General features: G+C 53.4%; 5 protein-coding genes across 5 annotated transcripts; 2 read left to right on the forward strand and 3 right to left on the reverse strand.

The window, feature by feature from the left end:
- Positions 1-149: 149 nt before the first annotated feature.
- AB675_4305 (U2 small nuclear ribonucleoprotein A') lies at positions 150-1,020 on the reverse strand (the record flags this gene model as incomplete). The annotated part of the gene is made up of 3 exons (XM_018144437.1): positions 150-509; positions 565-866; positions 942-1,020. 3 exons carry the CDS (start codon positions 1,018-1,020, stop codon positions 150-152), a joined length of 741 nt encoding a protein of 246 aa, XP_017998558.1.
- A 7,202-nt stretch (positions 1,021-8,222) lies between these two features.
- Positions 8,223-8,541, forward strand: AB675_4308 (Glucose-repressible protein; the record flags this gene model as incomplete). Its single annotated transcript, XM_018144438.1, has 2 exons — positions 8,223-8,308; positions 8,406-8,541. 2 exons carry the CDS (start codon positions 8,223-8,225, stop codon positions 8,539-8,541), a joined length of 222 nt encoding a protein of 73 aa, XP_017998447.1.
- A 294-nt stretch (positions 8,542-8,835) lies between these two features.
- On the reverse strand, positions 8,836-9,411 carry AB675_4309 (NADH-ubiquinone oxido 21 kDa subunit, mitochondrial; the record flags this gene model as incomplete). The annotated part of the gene is made up of 2 exons (XM_018144439.1): positions 8,836-9,145; positions 9,206-9,411. The coding sequence occupies 2 exons, from the start codon at positions 9,409-9,411 to the stop codon at positions 8,836-8,838; spliced, it is 516 nt and encodes a 171-aa protein (XP_017998478.1).
- Positions 9,412-9,866: 455 nt separating this feature from the next.
- On the forward strand, positions 9,867-10,650 carry AB675_4310 (ATP synthase subunit f, mitochondrial; the record flags this gene model as incomplete). The annotated part of the gene is made up of 5 exons (XM_018144441.1): positions 9,867-9,914; positions 9,981-9,995; positions 10,154-10,307; positions 10,486-10,551; positions 10,625-10,650. The coding sequence occupies 5 exons, from the start codon at positions 9,867-9,869 to the stop codon at positions 10,648-10,650; spliced, it is 309 nt and encodes a 102-aa protein (XP_017998466.1).
- A 2,159-nt stretch (positions 10,651-12,809) lies between these two features.
- On the reverse strand, positions 12,810-14,300 carry AB675_4312 (Hydroxymethylglutaryl-CoA synthase; the record flags this gene model as incomplete). Its single annotated transcript, XM_018144442.1, has 4 exons — positions 12,810-12,947; positions 13,003-13,648; positions 13,967-14,193; positions 14,241-14,300. The coding sequence occupies 4 exons, from the start codon at positions 14,298-14,300 to the stop codon at positions 12,810-12,812; spliced, it is 1,071 nt and encodes a 356-aa protein (XP_017998521.1).
- Positions 14,301-16,152: the final 1,852 nt, after the last annotated feature.

Genomic DNA, 16,152 nt, shown 5'->3' on the forward strand with positions numbered 1-16,152 from the left:
GTCGAGAACGTGGTCTTTGCCCCGGAAGTCGCGTACAGTCTGACTTTCTGCAGGCACTGACGCAGGGTCCGTCGCAAGAAGCCTTATGCTTATGAGCAGCTTTGAGCGAACAACGTATTTTCAGCATCACACCACCTGAGCACGCCCTGCTACGAGACCATGCGGTCAGCGTCGGCTGCGCCTTGCGGTATCCTCCCCTCTGCGAGATCTTTCTCGATTCTGGAGATCTCCGCCAGGCTTCTCGCATTTTGGATCATTTCCTGCACTCGTTTCTTCTCACTGGCGGTCAGCTGCGTTCGCATGGCTTTATTTGCGCTAGCGCCTTTGGTGGAGGTCGTCGATGAGTCAAGGGCCTTGCTCTTGTTGCCGCGAAGCTTCGAGGCCAGCTCCGTGGGTTCTACCTGCGTGCCGAAGAGATCTTTGGCTTCTTCTCTTTCGACAGTGCGTATTCGCTGGTAGTCGAGGAAGCGCAGAGAGGGGATCAGGAAAATGATGTATGAGCGGTAGTTCTGCTCTAAAGTTAGCTATAGTGGATCAGTGTGGCGATCTGAGGCGAAGGCGTACCTCTTTCTTGGTGACTGGGTTCTCTTGAAGGCTCAGATGCGTCAAACTGTAGCATTTACTGAGGCCGTCAAGGTCGCCCAACTCTTTGACCAGGTTCGACGTGAGCACTAGCGTCGTGAGGTTCGGCAATTGTTCGCCCAGTCGTCGATCAATATTCTGTATGCGATTCCGCGCGCAAAGTAGTGTGTTCAACCTGGGCGACAGCGGAAAGTTCGCCAGCGTCGTGATGTCGTTGTCTGTAAAGTCGATCGCATCTTGCGCGCCAGCGACACCAAGGTTCTCGATCGTCGGGATCTTATGACCTGTTGCGACGAACGACAAGTAGTGGTCAACTAAGCTCTTTCAAAGTGTAGCATCTGCTCTTTTCAGGGACGTACCTCGGAGGTCCAGTTCCCGCTCCTTGAGTGGATTGAGGTAGGACAGGGAATTGTTGATCACTTCTGCCGACAACCTCATCTTGTCAAGGCGTCAAGACAGGAGCCTCTCGTTGCCGTGAGGGAGGCGCGTCGAGCGCAACTTGAGACTGAGGGTCTTCACGGAAGAAACGTGGTATTTTTGGCCGCTGTGCCGAATCGAGTTACCTCTTGATCGTGGCCCTGCGTCGACTCTCGTATACCAGCCCAACACCGTACACTTCAACTGATACGGGATGCGCTGTGCCACGACTCGACGGTTCCGGCTGATTGGGTTACTGGTTATCGAACAATAATTCGGATCACTGATGAAAACCCCATCACATCTTTGCCAAGCACCCACGTCTTGGCGGAGCCCGGGTGGGGTGGAGTTCTCGGGTTCGAATCTTCGCTTCCGTGATCTTTAAAAGTCGGAGTCGGCTTCAAGTTGTCCACCACTCTCACCTCAGCGTTCGCAAGAACAGAGGTATACGACCTTCCTGCTCAGGTCATTTGTTGCGTCTCACGCTAGAATGTCCGACGTTCTACAGTGTTTAGTCTCGTTGACATCGTTTCCTCCTTCGGTTCTTGAAGCACTGTCCGCTGGTTTGGAATGCTTTAATGCCCTTATCTCGCCGAGAAAGTGCCAACACCAGCGCGAAGAGTATGGCTAAGACAAAGGCTCCACCCCTTATCAGGCGGGAAAGTCCTGTCCCTTTCGCCTCTTCTCATCTGTGACTGGCTCGTGAACCAAAACGTAAGGGGACCGTATAACTAGTATCCAAAATTAAGCGACCTCCATCGCGTAGGAAGTTCGAGAATACTACACCACGCCGAGAACGCCGGGTACCTAGCACGAGTTTATTTGTCGCGAAGTGGTGTCAAATGCTCGCAATGGGAGATGGGCCACCAGAGGCGGCTGAAGAATGGAGTGTGCTCCTCTTGTGTATATAGTAGTGACCCCTGCACGAACGCGAACGCCTTTCGCTTCCACTTTGGAACTTCACCTCCATTCGCAGCGCATCTGTTCGAGTCCTGCAGCCGACAGTCGTCAAGATGTCCGACGTGAGTGCGAGAAGGTGAAGAGACCATTGTATGATACTGACACCATGTACAGGCCGAGCCTCTCACTCCCAACCCTAGGGAGATGGACGTGAACGAGAACTTCATCGGCGGAGAGTACAATGCCGTGTACATCGGGATCTGCGCATACCTGGTCTTCATGATCATTCCGGGCCTGGCGCTCCTTTATGGTGGTCTGGCGCGCAGACGCTCTGCCCTGTCTATGCTCTTCCTTGGACTGGCAGTCACAGCAACAACGTACGAGCATCCAGCTGGCGAAGAGTGTACTTGCTGACAAGTGCGCAGGACATTTCAATGGACATTCTGGGGATACTCTCTGGCCTACTCCACCACTGCCGGGCCATTCATTGGCGACATGAAGAACTTCGGTCTGCGAGGTGTCATGTCGGCCCCATCCGGAGCCCTGCCTGAAATCACCTTCTGCCTCTATCAGCTGATGTTCTGCATCTGTACCGTCATGATCCTCGTCGGTGGCACTTTCGAGCGTGGTCGCATCATTCCCACTCTGGTCTTTGGTTGGTGCTGGGCCACAGTCGTGTACTGTCCGGTAAGTCAAGCTCTTCTCTGAGGCTCGCAAACATTTACTAATGCTTCGCAGATCGCGTGCTGGACCTGGTGAGTCTTACCTTGGCAGCATCGAGGATCGCCTGCGAGCAGAGCTGCTGCACTTGGCCGTGAGGCATGTGACTGACAACAGAGACAGGAACGCAAACGGATGGCTGTACAACCTTCCATCCCTCGATTATGCCGGCGGTGGCCCTGTGCACATTGCTTCCGGTTGTGGCGCACTGGCTTATGCTATCGCCCTTGGGCCTCGCAAATCTTATACCAGTGGCCAGGCCCATCTCAGCAAACCCCACAATATCTCACTCGTATTCATCGGCACTATCCTCATGTAAGTTAAACAAGCCCTGCTTTGGACAATCAATTAATACCGAGTAGCTGGTTCGGATGGTTCGGCTTCAACGGCGGCTCGACCTTGAACTCGACTGTCAGAAGCTACCTCGCTGCGTACAACACCAACATCGCTGCTTCCTGTGGTGTGATTGGATGGGTCATTGTTGATATGATCCATACTAAGGGCAAATTCTCCGCCGCTGGCGCATGTGAGGGTGCTATCGCAGGTCTTGTCGGCATCACCCCCGCCGCCGGGTACGTTCAAATCTGGTTGGCTGCTGTCATCGGTCTCCTCACTGGTGCTGCATGCTCAAGTCTGCACAACCTCAACAAGTGGATCCGTGTCGACGAGGGCCTGGATGTCTTCAGTAAGTACTCCAGTCAATTCCATTCTTTAGATTATGCTGACACTGGCTAGAACTTCACGGTGTTGGAGGCATGATCGGATCATTCCTGACAGGTATCTTCGCAACTCAGCAGATTTCCCTGCTGGATGGTGCAACCGAAGCACCAGGCGCCATCGACGGGGCAGGCATGCAAGTCGCACGCCAGCTTGCAGACCTGTCCAGCGTTGCCGCCTACTCCTTCGTTGTATCACTCATCCTGGCTTTCGCCTTAAGTTCGTGGGCAAGTTCATTCCAATGATGGACATTCGCATCCACGAGAACGGTGAGATGGAAGGTCTTGATCTCCACGAATTCTTCGAGGAGGAAGTTGGCGACTGGTCTATCATGGCTCACTCCCAGCATCCTCCCATGCTGGACGGCAGCAAGATGGACGGCTCAAAGATCTCAGCACCTAGCACACCGCCTTCCGAGAGGAATGAGACCAAGACAGAGACTACCGGCCGCACTGTCTAGATGACAAAGCGCGACGGGATGGACGCCGTCTGTCACAGTTGACACTGGTCGTCGCGTTGACTTTTGTCTGAGCTTAGACGACCAGTTTCGCGGTTTGGGACATGTGCGATATCCGGCGTAGGACTACTATACCCATGACCTTACCTTTACTAGTTTCCAATTGCGATAACATGATATCCTGTAGATATCGTGTACCTCAGTCTGTTTTGGCGGTGTACTGGCTTCTATCTTCACCAGATTGGACGTATAGCACATCGCTCAATGAATGCATCTTCGGCTTGGATCGCATCAGGCAGTGTCAGACTCCGTATCACTGTAGTCAGTGCAGCTTTCCTCAGCCCAGGAGAACGAAGTCGAATGTACACGGTGCCCAGCAATCACGTGGATCCCGGGCTTGGGGTTGGCTGGGCATCGAACAAACCTGGTTGATCCCAAATCTTGTTAACCACAAGCCTCGTTCAAGCACCGCCAAGGGCATGCAAGCACTCTTGAGCACGGAGCTTGCTTGTCCGCGGCGCAACGGCTTAGCAGAGACGCCTACTTCAAAATCATCAACGTTTAGTAACACCTTTGCACTCGTACATACACATCGCAGGATGGCCGTCACCGATTGAGCCCTCTGGAACACCTCAGCTATGATGTTGCAAATCGTGCTAAGCCACAGGACTAGACAACAAGGTTAGGCCATGACCAGGCCATGCAGACCATGACATCAATCAGGAACACTACATTAGCCTATTGCCAATCGGATGCCCCCAGCAACATCGCGAAGGATATCCATCCGTGCGAGAACGTGGCGCCAACTATGCCAGACTGTCAATTGCCAATCTCCTCGATCGTTGACGCTGGCAGCGATGCAGGACGCTCACTCGGTGTTTTCGCTTCGCACGCTGTAGCAATAATGACACCTTCCTTGATTTTGAAGGCCCAAAGATCGCCCTTCCATTTCCTTGCAGATCTGTGAAAGAAGGAGCGCTCTCTCAGGCAGTCGCATCCCCGTCGCGTTCAAATTTGTTTTTCCCCTCTGTTTTGGGAGCAATTCGTTTGCAGCGCCACCTGGTGTTTTCACTTACTCAAGGTCACAACGACTTTGAAGTATTTTTAAACAACTCATCGAGGGAACGCATTCTTTCCTGGTCGAGTACACATACCCGGAGCGTGCACCGTGCGCATAGGTGAATAGGACTTCGAGCCGCAACCTTCGAGCGCTTCTCTGTTGTCGCACACCTCGATAACCACCTTCGTGACTGCGACGCAAGCATTTGCGGCGTCGAAATGCGTAGGGCTTCTGATCCATGTTGTTTAACAGAGTATTGACCTGAACTAGATACTATTAAGCACAAGGCCAAACAAACAGGATACTACGATCAGTTCAAATACAGCCCTTTCAACAAGTACAGATCACAGAGTGGCAGCTCTAAGGGTCCCGTGCCACAGGATGAAGAGAGAGGACTGCGAGTCCGGTCGAATGTGGACGACCAGCATGCCAGTCGGCGGACAGATGATCTAGTTGGGGGCGGTCTTCAGAACAAGTCCGCAACCGTGCCCGACATTACGACTCCCACAGACACTAAACCACATGAGGCTGCCAACTTCGATGCGCCGCGCTCGATCAGCCCCGTCAACGAGTATGAGCAACCCAATGGTGAAGAGAAGGGCCTTGGTCACCACAGCGATGATACCGCTGTAAATGGCAACGAAGTTGACACTGATTCGATGCGGCAACGCGATGGTCACAAGAAGCGATCTCTCAAAGGTCTCCTGGGCGGCAAGAGCACCGATCGCAAGGAAGAAGCAGAAGACAATAACGGCAAGGACAAACCACACAAAAAGTTCACGGTTGGGGGCCAGATACGTGCAACGCTTTTCAATTCCTGGATCAATGTCTTGCTCATCGCCTCGCCCATCGGCATCATACTACATTTCGTCCTCAAAGGTCAGCCAATTGCTATATTCGTGGTCAACTTCATCGCAATCATTCCTCTGGCTGCGCTATTATCCTACGCAACGGAGGAAATTGCCTTGAGGACAGGCGAGGTCATTGGTGGACTGCTCAATGCTTCCTTCGGCAATGCCGTTGAACTGATTGTCTCGATTATCGCTTTGGTCAAAGATCAAACCCTGATCGTTCAAACATCGTTGATCGGAAGTATGCTCAGCAACTTGCTTCTAGTCTTGGGTATGTGCTTCTTCTTTGGAGGCGTCAACCGTTTCGAGCAAAACTTCAACATGACAGTCGCGCAGACCGCTGCGTCGCTATTGTTCCTCTCGGTCGCGTCACTTCTAATCCCGACGGCTTTCGATGAATTTGCTCGAATTGGCGACCAATCCCAATCTGCTGATCCAGCCAACCCGAAGCCACATGTCGCGGACTTGTCCCGAGGAACATCAATCATGCTTCTGCTGGTGTATGCCTGCTACCTCTTCTTCCAGCTCAAATCACACAACAAAATGTTCAGCGAGGTCAGCGAGAAATCCGATTCGCGACACGTCGGTACGAAATTCAAGGACCGCTACGTTCCCCAGCGCTTCCGCAATAGCATTGATGGAGGGCTCCCAGGCTCGGATAATCCAGAAGGTTCAGACAGAGTTGAGCCCGGCAACGAGAAGGACAACGGAAACGACAACGAAGAAGAGCCAGAGGAGCCGCAACTGTCCGTTTGGGTCGCCGTGGGCCTCCTCGCAGCTTCTACAGTGCTGGTTGCGCTGAACGCCGAATTCTTGGTCGATTCCATCAACGACGTCACTTGTGGTGGTGGGATCAGCAAGAATTTTGTTGGTCTCATCCTGCTCCCAATTGTCGGCAACGCCGCCGAGCACGCCACAGCAGTGACTGTTGCTATCAAAGACAAAATGGACCTGGCTATCGGCGTGGCTGTTGGCTCGTCGATGCAAATTGCGCTTCTCGTCCTACCATTCACGGTTGTGCTTGGCTGGATCCTCGGCAAAGACGACATGACACTATTCTTCGATGGCTTCCAGATCACTGTGCTGTTCGTCACTGTGCTACTAGTCAACTACTTGATTCAAGACGGCAAGAGTCACTGGTTGGAGGGCGTCTTATTAATGACGCTATATATCATCATTGCTATAGCGGCATGGTTCTGTAAGTTGATCATTCATCTCCATTACGCGATCGCCGGTGCGACTGTTTCTTGCGTGGAACATATGCTGATACGTCTCATCTAGATCCCACTTCGCCAGAGCTTTCGGATTGTCCGGCCTGATAGTAAGTGCCTGTCAGGATCTAAAATCCTGGACCGACTTGTGTTGGTGGAACGTGCAACGTAGTATCGGACGAGGGAGGCACTTCACAGCCTTCTTGGAATAGGCGTGCATTAGGGCTTCAACGGTACAAGGCACAACGTTGCAAGATAGTTTGGCGTTGTCGGTGTTTATCTTTGGCTAGCAATACGGAAGCCGTTGCAAATGATGCCAAAACATCAAATGCCTGGGAGAGGGCTTGTGGCTGCATTTAGCAGTAACAATTGACGGCCAACATTGAACTCGCATCATGGACATGCTCCAGGTGCAAGACTTTGGTCGATCCGCGAAGCTACTGTGCATGCCTGACTTTGCGTGCTACCTTGGTCTGTACGAAAGGTTGGGTCCAGTACCTTCCCTGTCATATCTGCCCATCTAGCTCGGCGCCGTATTGCGACGCAGCACCTGTGAGTGAGCTCTCAAGGATACCTCCCTTCTGTCGTTCAACATTGCCAGACCCGGGCGGCCTTTGCCAGCAGAACTAGAAGGGAGAGGTCATCTTTGAGAACAGTGAGTTTGTCTTAGCGGTCGTCAGTGGAGCCAGGTTCGCCTCGTCCCGGATCTCCACGAGGCGACGAGGGCATGCCGATGAGAAGAGCCATTTGCAGTCTGCCGTAGCTTCCTAGACACACTTCCACTCGGGTGCTTTTCTGCCACGATTCTTCTGCTTGTCACCTGGAGCGAGTCTTGAAGCGAGGACGCGCATAACGTAGCAATGACATCATTTCTTCGTTCGCCCCACGCCGTCCTCTGCCTTCCAGTAAGCACACCCTTCTGCGCTCAAGAAATGTCCGATGAGCACATACCCTCTCTAGGCGTAGAAAGCAGGTTTCGGAAACGTTTGAGCTGCTGATGCTCATCTCATTCGCCAATGTCCATCCTCTCAAGCATCTGGGCAATGCTGAGGCGACATGGGTCAGCAGACCACCCCCTATGATGCCATAGTTCTCTTTTCCATGGTGTTCAAGGTCAGGGTATTGTGAGGTGAGCAGGGGTTACTCTTGCCTTATCCTGCACATATATATTTCCTTGAGACCTACTGATCTGCCCACTGATCTGTTACAACAAGCCACATAACATAAATCACGACCTAAGTCCAAGCAAACCATCCCAACCTACAATTACTTAAGACTATTATTCACACAACCCAACACACATCATAATGAATACTCTACGCAACGGGAAGAACTGGGTGTCCTCCAAGACCCAAGGCCACTCTGCCCAGGTGCAGAAGGAGACCAACAAGCAGTAAGTGCCGTCACCACGCCTCCTGCATAACACCCTCGCTCCCCGCCTTTTACGAGCCCATCCCCCGAGCACATTTCTGACGAGTCCTGCCCAACAGAGTCGCCAAAGACTCCCATGCCCCAATCGGCACGCGCATCCGCGCCGCCGGCGACGCAGTGAAGCACTCGATCGACGAGCACAGCCACAAGCGCAATGCGGATGTCAGCAAGCATGCTGCGAAGCATAACGTTTAGGGAATGAAGAAGCTGAAACGGGGCTGGAAGTGGAAATAAAGGGCTGGGGTTCGGGGGTGGTTGAGCAGAGTGTGTCGCGGGAAGTGTGATATCCTTGTATTAGTATTGTTAGCAATTAGTGAGCTCGATATGATTGAATGACGGTAATGGATTGATGTTGAACTTGCTTTGTTCGTTGTATCGTTATTCTCTGCTGCCCAGCTTCTGCACAAATACTGCGGAATACTCCAGACCGAGGCGTCTCCATGGGATGCTTTCGCAATCCTTCGTCGCCGATGCTGATTGACGCTCCGCCTACTTCGTCTTGATATGCTTCAACGGGCCGGGCTCATGAACAAAGTTGTTCGCGTACGCCTTCGGCACGACCCTCCGCTCCTGTGGCTCCTGGACGTAATATTCATAGCCCTGCTTCTCCGCGAATCTCACAGCATCCTCCTTGGACTTGAACTTGATGTTTGTGCCCTGCATAAAGTCACCCGACGACTGCCAGCCCATCAATGGATTCTCCCATCGGTGTCCCTTTGGCAGCGGATCCCAGTCCATTCGCCATGCCATCGAGCCCCATGTGCCGGACTGTGTTGCTGGTTTGGCTGGTTTATGGATTCTGTATTCGGTTCATCAGCTCCTCACGCTTCGTACTTCAGCTCCGCTCGCCATTACTCACCTCACAACTCTCGCCTGCAAATCAACTGGCGCCCCAGACAGCACAGCGGCGGGTGTGATATCGCCGGGCTCGCTACCATTCATGACTCTTTTCGGTACAGGAGAGAACGTAGATGTGCCGTGGTCGATTGTTGCTGCGTAGTCTGGTGCATGCCGGTCCTGGTACTCCTCAACTGCCTTTTCGGGCTTTGTCTCTGCTACGACCATCGAGCTTGGTCTATCGTCGCCTGCATTGCCTCGACATCGGGGATATCGCGTGGGTTGGGCTCGCCTAGCGACCGTTGTGGTGTGGAGGAGAGGCATCTGACGGTTTGTGAGGGTCGAATGAGAGTGCTTGAAAGGGCGAAGACCCTCTGTGTGCGTAGTAGTGACATATTGGAGGGTGCGTAGTCTTCGCAGAAGGTTGATGATGCTTGGGAGAGCTCAAGTTGTCGGCTGCAGGTTGAGGCCAGCGGCTCATGATTGGTCGAATCGACCCATTTTGTCGGATGCCAAGCCTGCGCCGAAGTTCAGAGCTCCCGACTCGGACCTCAACTTTGCTCGCCGGTCGCAACGACAGCCCTCGCTCTCGACTGACGACGCTCCTTCTTGGTAAGTCGTTACCTGTCAAACTGTTGCGAGCTTCTAGGAGCCTCTGGCTGACACGAATCCCAGCTCTCACCATGTCGTTCGTCATCCGCCGAAGCGTCTCAACTCTCGTCCCTCCCAAGGTAAGCTACCTGGTCCTACACCTTCCCTTCCTGCGCGAGCGGCGTCACTGACAATGAGAAACGCAGGTCGCAAGTCCAGCAGTGAGTCTTTGATTCCCCCGAATCCCCCGACAAACGCCAGCCCACAGGAACGAGACGGCAATCACCACTTCCAAGGGTCCCCCATACCCTGCGCAAACCTCCCACCCCCACCGAAACCCGACATGTTGAGTCAGTGCTAATTCACACAAATGACACAGGGACTCAGCGCCGCCAAAGATGCCGTGCGCATGGCACGGATAGCAAAATTCTACGAACAGCTCCCCAAAGGTCCCGCTCCGGAAATAAAGCCATCGGGTCTGATCCAGCGGTACCAGGCCAGGTACATGGGGCCGAAGAACAACAGTGCTGCTCGTATGTGTTTCTTTTCCTTCTTGGTTGTAGTGCGGCATAGTTTCTGGGACATGAGACAGCGAGAACGGGAGCAAGAAAGTCTTGATGCAGCGTTTTGAACGGAATGGAAACATGCATGGTTACGCGGAGGGTTTTTCGTTTCAAGGAGAACATATGCTGACGGTGACGACCACTACAGCGATCTGGCACGCGATATTGGGCATCATGACGTTGGGATACAGCATGGAGTACTACTTCCATCTGAGTACGTTTGCCCCTGTTCCTCTACAAACTACGAGGCCGGTCCGGCATAACTGACAAGCTCGAACTGCGAACAGGACACCACAAGAACAACGCGCACTAGAGTCTTTTTCGTTCGCCCAACCGCCGAAGACAATACAGCAACTTCGGTAGGAGAGAGGTCACGATCGCCGGAATATGTCGAGGATTTGACAAGCGAGACGACCAAGGGCAATCGTGAGTGGGTGTACGCTGCGACTCGCGATACAACGTTTCCGTCGGCTCGAGGGCTGTGTATAGATACGGCGTGCTCTAGCTCCAGCAAGTACCGAGAAATCAAAAAGACACTTTTGATACACAGCATCCGAGTTCAAACCACAGTCTGATTATTGGCTAGGGAGAATTCACAGTGTCGTTGTCTGTTCCCAGCCTCGATCTTCTCCAGCAAGAACCCACACTATGTCTATCAACTGACATCGAATCCCCCAGCCCTCACCTCTAATAACTACTAGGCAAAACCCCCAACCTGCCCCCATCACTAACAACCACACACCCATTCACATACGCGCCCGCCCTGCCACACAACCACAGCACCAATCCCCCCATGTCCAACTCATCCCCCGTCCGCGTCGCGGGAACCGTACTCTTCGGCCAGTTCCCCTCCACCGCGTGATTCTCTGCACTCTTGCCCTGCGCGGCATACATCCCGCCCGTCATCTCCGAGAGGTACAAGCCTGGGGCGATGACGTTGCATCTGATATCGTAGGGCACGAGGACGGTGGAGAGCTGTTTCGACATGTGGATCAGTGCGGCTTTGGAGGGGCCGTAGGAGAGGTTGCCCAGTGGGCGGCGGTTGTATGCGCCGATTGACGCCGTGGTGATGATTTGCGGGCGCGGGCGGAAGTTTGTTGTGTTAGGAGGGGGGCGGTGGTTGTTGGCTTCGATGAGCAGGGGGAGGAAGGCGGCGACGGTGAAGTGCACGCCTGTCACGTTGACCGCGTACGTGGAAGTGACCGCGTCGGCGTCGGCAGACCACATGTTCTGCACGAGTTCTTCCGCTGGGAGGGGCGAGCCGTCGGGCTGGAAGGTCTTTACTTGTGGGCCGGAGATGCCGGAGTTGGCGACCAGGACATCGATAGCGGATGTGGAATGTGTCGACTTGATGGCTTCCACGGCGGCAGAGAGGGAATCTTTGGAGGAGACGTCGCATTGGATTGGGATGATGGTTTTGGTGGGGACGGTGGAGGCGACGGACTCGAGTGAGGGGAGGCGGCGGCCTAGGATGAAGACTTTGGAGGCCCCGTTCACCGCGAGGGCGCGCGCCATATAGGAACCAGGCCTGGGAGTGGGCGGGTTAGTACATGGTCGTTCGGCCATGAGGGCAATGGTGGTGAGATGGAGACCAAAAACATCCGCTAGGGTCGTAAAGGGAAGACAGTAAAATCGCCGTTAGGACGGCAGCTTGCCCTTCAAAGGGCGCCAGGCGAAGGGTCACCTACCACTACCGCCTCCTGTAATCACCGCAACGAGTCCATCGACACCGAACAAGTTCGCTGCCGAGAGTTTCTCGTTGGCTTCGCTGTTGCTGGTTGAGCCCATCGCGGCAGAGTTGTGTTGAGATGGCTGCTCTGGCTGGATGCTGATCGCAGGAGGGATGCACTGCCGTACTCGTCCTTCAAGATGCAATTCAAGAAGGCCGACGATATGTTGGTGTCCGGATCGACTACAACGACTGGTTGTGCTGTATTTATATTCGGCTTTCCTTGCGAAAGACGTAGGAGTCTCGTCTTCCTGCTTATGTCGGTGTGGTCACTAGTGGTTTGAAAGACCGACTACTGTCTATGGCGACATCTGCTTGCTTACCAAGAGAAAAAGGCAGCTGTTTAGTATTATCGGATGTCCAGATAGTACTGCCGCGTAGAGCGGACATCCCGAGGTGGCATGGAGATCAGTTGCGAGGACTGCATGACGTGCGTGCGTGGGGACACCCCGTAAACACCTACCTATCTGGAGCACCAATAATGATCATGATCCATTGCCTTCACCCAGTAAGACGTTATCAGGCAATAGGTCGCCGACGCGGTATGTTGAGAGCACAGCGCCAGTTGGGAATTGTGAACGTCTTCAATATGATGACTAACTGTACATCTGACCGGCCTCGTACCTTCAGTGGGTGGCCTTCACGATCACTGAGCCTGCGGTCTATTCGCCTTGTCTCGCCGACACCAAACCTGACGCCTTACAATGCAACGAAAATGATGTTGACCTGGCAATACGAGTAGGTTATGCCTTAATCTCGTATTGTCGACGGAACATGCCATCAACCTCGGTCAGGTAGTAGGTGCCAGGTCGGATGTCTTCGAGCCCTCCTGCGGGCTTGAAATCCTTCTGCAAATGAGCTTTTTCGCGGAGTAGGCACATCTGTCACTGTCAGCAGGCATATTTCTGTCGTGTCGGAGCGGCAAAGGGAGCATACCTCATCGTAGACCTCCGGCGCAACCACCTTGCGCCCATCCAAGCGCTTCTGAAGGTCCAACTTCTCGGCCATTTCACTAGTGTCGCCAACAATCTTGAGACTGAAGAGAGCACTGGCCAGACCGCTGCCATAGCTGAAGACTCCGACTCTCTTGCCCTCGAATTGCTTGGGTGCGATGTTGCTGATCAGACTGACAAGACCGCCGTAGACGCTGCCGCAATACATGTTACCGCATTGTGTGGCAACCTGGATAGAGGGCTGGACGCGCGCTTGGAAGCGCTTCTTGGTCAGGGCCATGAAAGTCTTTTCAACGTTCTTGTCGGTCAACGAGGCCTTGTAGTCGATATCACGGAGCGCCTGAGCAACCTCGGCAAACGCAGGGTCGGAAGGATTGCTGAGGAAGTCGTTGTAGAGCATACGGGCGTACGATTTCGATACCAGTTTGCAGGTAGGTGCGTGAAATGCGAGATAATCGAATCGATCAATGGGCGTGTCCTGGGATTCTTCCTTGTGGCCATTGCCATTTGCGTGGCCATTCAATCGAGCCTTCAAGGTCTGTTCGCGGGCGTTGTAGGCCGCATAGCACTTGTCCACGGCCTTGGTGTAGCATTGCAATGAAAATTGGCCGTCGACATAAGGGTACTCGCTCGTCAGATCAGGCTTGTAAAAGTCGTAAGCGTGCTCGATGTGAGTTCCACGTAGTCCCGGCTCGAATGCAATCGGCGCATCCGGACCGATCAGCATAGCGACACAGCCAGCACCACCTGTCGGGCGAGCATTGCCTTTCTTGTAGAGCGCAATGTCTCCAGCCACGACGATAGCCTCCCGGCCATCCCAGGCAGAAGACTCAACCCAGTTCACCGCATTGAAGACAGCGTTGGTGCCGCCGAAGCACGCATTGACCGTGTCGATACCCTCGACGTTGTGGTTGCCGCTCTCTTCGAACAGCTGCATGAGCACTGACTTCACGCTCTTGCTCTTGTCCAGCATAGTCTCTGTGCCAACCTCGAGGCGACCGATGTTCTTGAGGTCGATGTTGTATTTCTTGATCAAGGATGAGAGCGTCGTCAGGGCGAGTGAGTAGATGTCTTCCCGGTCGTCGCAGAAGGACATCTTGGTCTGACCGAGGCCGATGGTGTATTTTCCTGAGGCAACGCCATCGAACTTCTCGAGTTCAGCTTGATCGACGCACTGCGGTCAAGTCAGTGTGAGCACATGATCTGTAGCGAGGAGCGTACCTGGGAGGGGAAGTAGATCTCGATGGCCTTGATGCCGATGTTCTGTGGTCGAGTTGCCATGATGGAGGTATACGAAGTCTTTCGTACAAGGGGTCAACGACAGACAGTAGTTTTATTGCAGATTAGCAGAGGCGGTGAGATGGTCTGGTGAGAGTGTGGGGTGGTGATCAGCAGGGTAGATCAGTCTTTGAGCACTCGGAAGTGTAGCGGGCAGCGGTGAGGTGTCTGAGATAGAGAAGGTAGTGACAGTGGAATTGATTTATCTAACGATCCTGCTTCAAAAGGTTCTTCCCAGTAGTTTGTATACTGTACTGTCGCCTCCCGCTCAAACGGTAGCTACGCTCTGCCCACTGGAATCGTCACAAGCCGGAACAAGGAAAATATTATTTTGTTGAAGCCGGGGCTTTCTCTTTAGCGGCGTTCGAGCCAATCATCACTGCTCTGTCCCTGAAAAGTAGTGGGCCTGGCACCCCTGCCTGCATGGCTCGTGCAGTCGCGCCACTCTTTCGACGTTTCTTCCGTCCCTCGCAGATTGCTAGATCGCGGCTCAAATGCCTACGTATTTGCGCTCGGGAGCATCAGGGTCATGAAGCATGCAATTCCGCATGAGAAACTGTGTATGGGACGACCTCTCCATTCATCGAGCCTGTCCCATACGTACATGCGCTCGCGCTCACCGTTAACGTGGAAGCGTGTTGGACTTACCGATAACGTGGAAGCGTGTTGAATAACGACAGCAAGCACAACGGGAGAATACAAAGACTGAAGCGTCCCAAGTCGGCCACCAGCTCTTCGTCACTCAGCGCTCCTGAGTCACTCACAGTATTCGGAGTGATGCTTTCTGCAGTGTCGTGGAAGACTGTGGTCCCAGTTCCGGGCAACCTGAAGCTAGTCCACAGGGACCATACCACTTGTAGCCACTTCTCAGAGTGCAGATGTATTCGTGGTCGACAGAGCGGCATTTCGTCTGCAGGTGTGAAAAGCCGTCGCCGAAGCAACATTAGGTTGACTCAAGCATTGCCGACAGCTGCTACTTACCTAGCTCCTCAAGACTGTGGTGTCGAAGTCGGTCAATGACTCCTTGGAAGGGCTCCTCAACGGAAGACGAACAATGTTCAGTAGCAAACAAGTCACATACCCGTCAGCTAAACGCTGCACGGTACTCACAGAATCGTGGCACTTGAGTCAGCCGTGATGATCGACGTCGAGGCAACTCCAGCAGACGGCGCACTTCACCCATGCCCTTGCGTGTGGACGCCACCAGTCCGATTCGTTAATCATGCTGGTGCCGCATGCCAAAAGCCTATAACAGAATGGTCTGCGCAAGTGCAGCTCGGAAGTCGTCGCGTAGGTAAAATTTGTCTGTCCAGAGAGGCTGTAGCTTCATGGCCGTCAGTGATAACACTTTGTACTCATACGGAACTCTTGCGCGGATACATGAATCGATCAGACTGTTGAGCTTGAATTTTTGATCGCCACATCTGCGTTTGACGGCATTCGTTGTTGATCTGAGATGTATAGCATCTTTGAGAAACAGGGCATTGGAAACGCTCAATGAGTACTTACGCAGATCTAGTAAGGAGTCTTCAATATCCAATCGTGCACGGACTCCAAAAGTGCTGTTTCAATGGGCCTGGCGAGTGCAGGCTCACAACACCAGATGTGGGTCACGCGGCAATACGATAGCATTGGGCCTGAGGGACCTTGGAAGAGGACATTTGCAGAAGCCGTAGAACATTTTTGAGCGGCACTCTCTCGAAGGCTCTGTCTTGGCTCTTGCAAGGCTGAAACATGGATGCGGTGACCGCTTTGCGCCCCGCCAAATTGGTAAACAGCAAACTTGACTTCTTTTTCACATCGAACAAGACAGCGTGCGGTCTGGCATTCGCGGTCCAATATCCTCTGCTGTGAT

Source organism: Cyphellophora attinorum (assembly GCF_001299255.1).
Source record: "Cyphellophora attinorum strain CBS 131958 chromosome Unknown Contig18, whole genome shotgun sequence".
In the NCBI taxonomy this organism is placed as follows: domain Eukaryota; kingdom Fungi; phylum Ascomycota; class Eurotiomycetes; order Chaetothyriales; family Cyphellophoraceae; genus Cyphellophora; species Cyphellophora attinorum.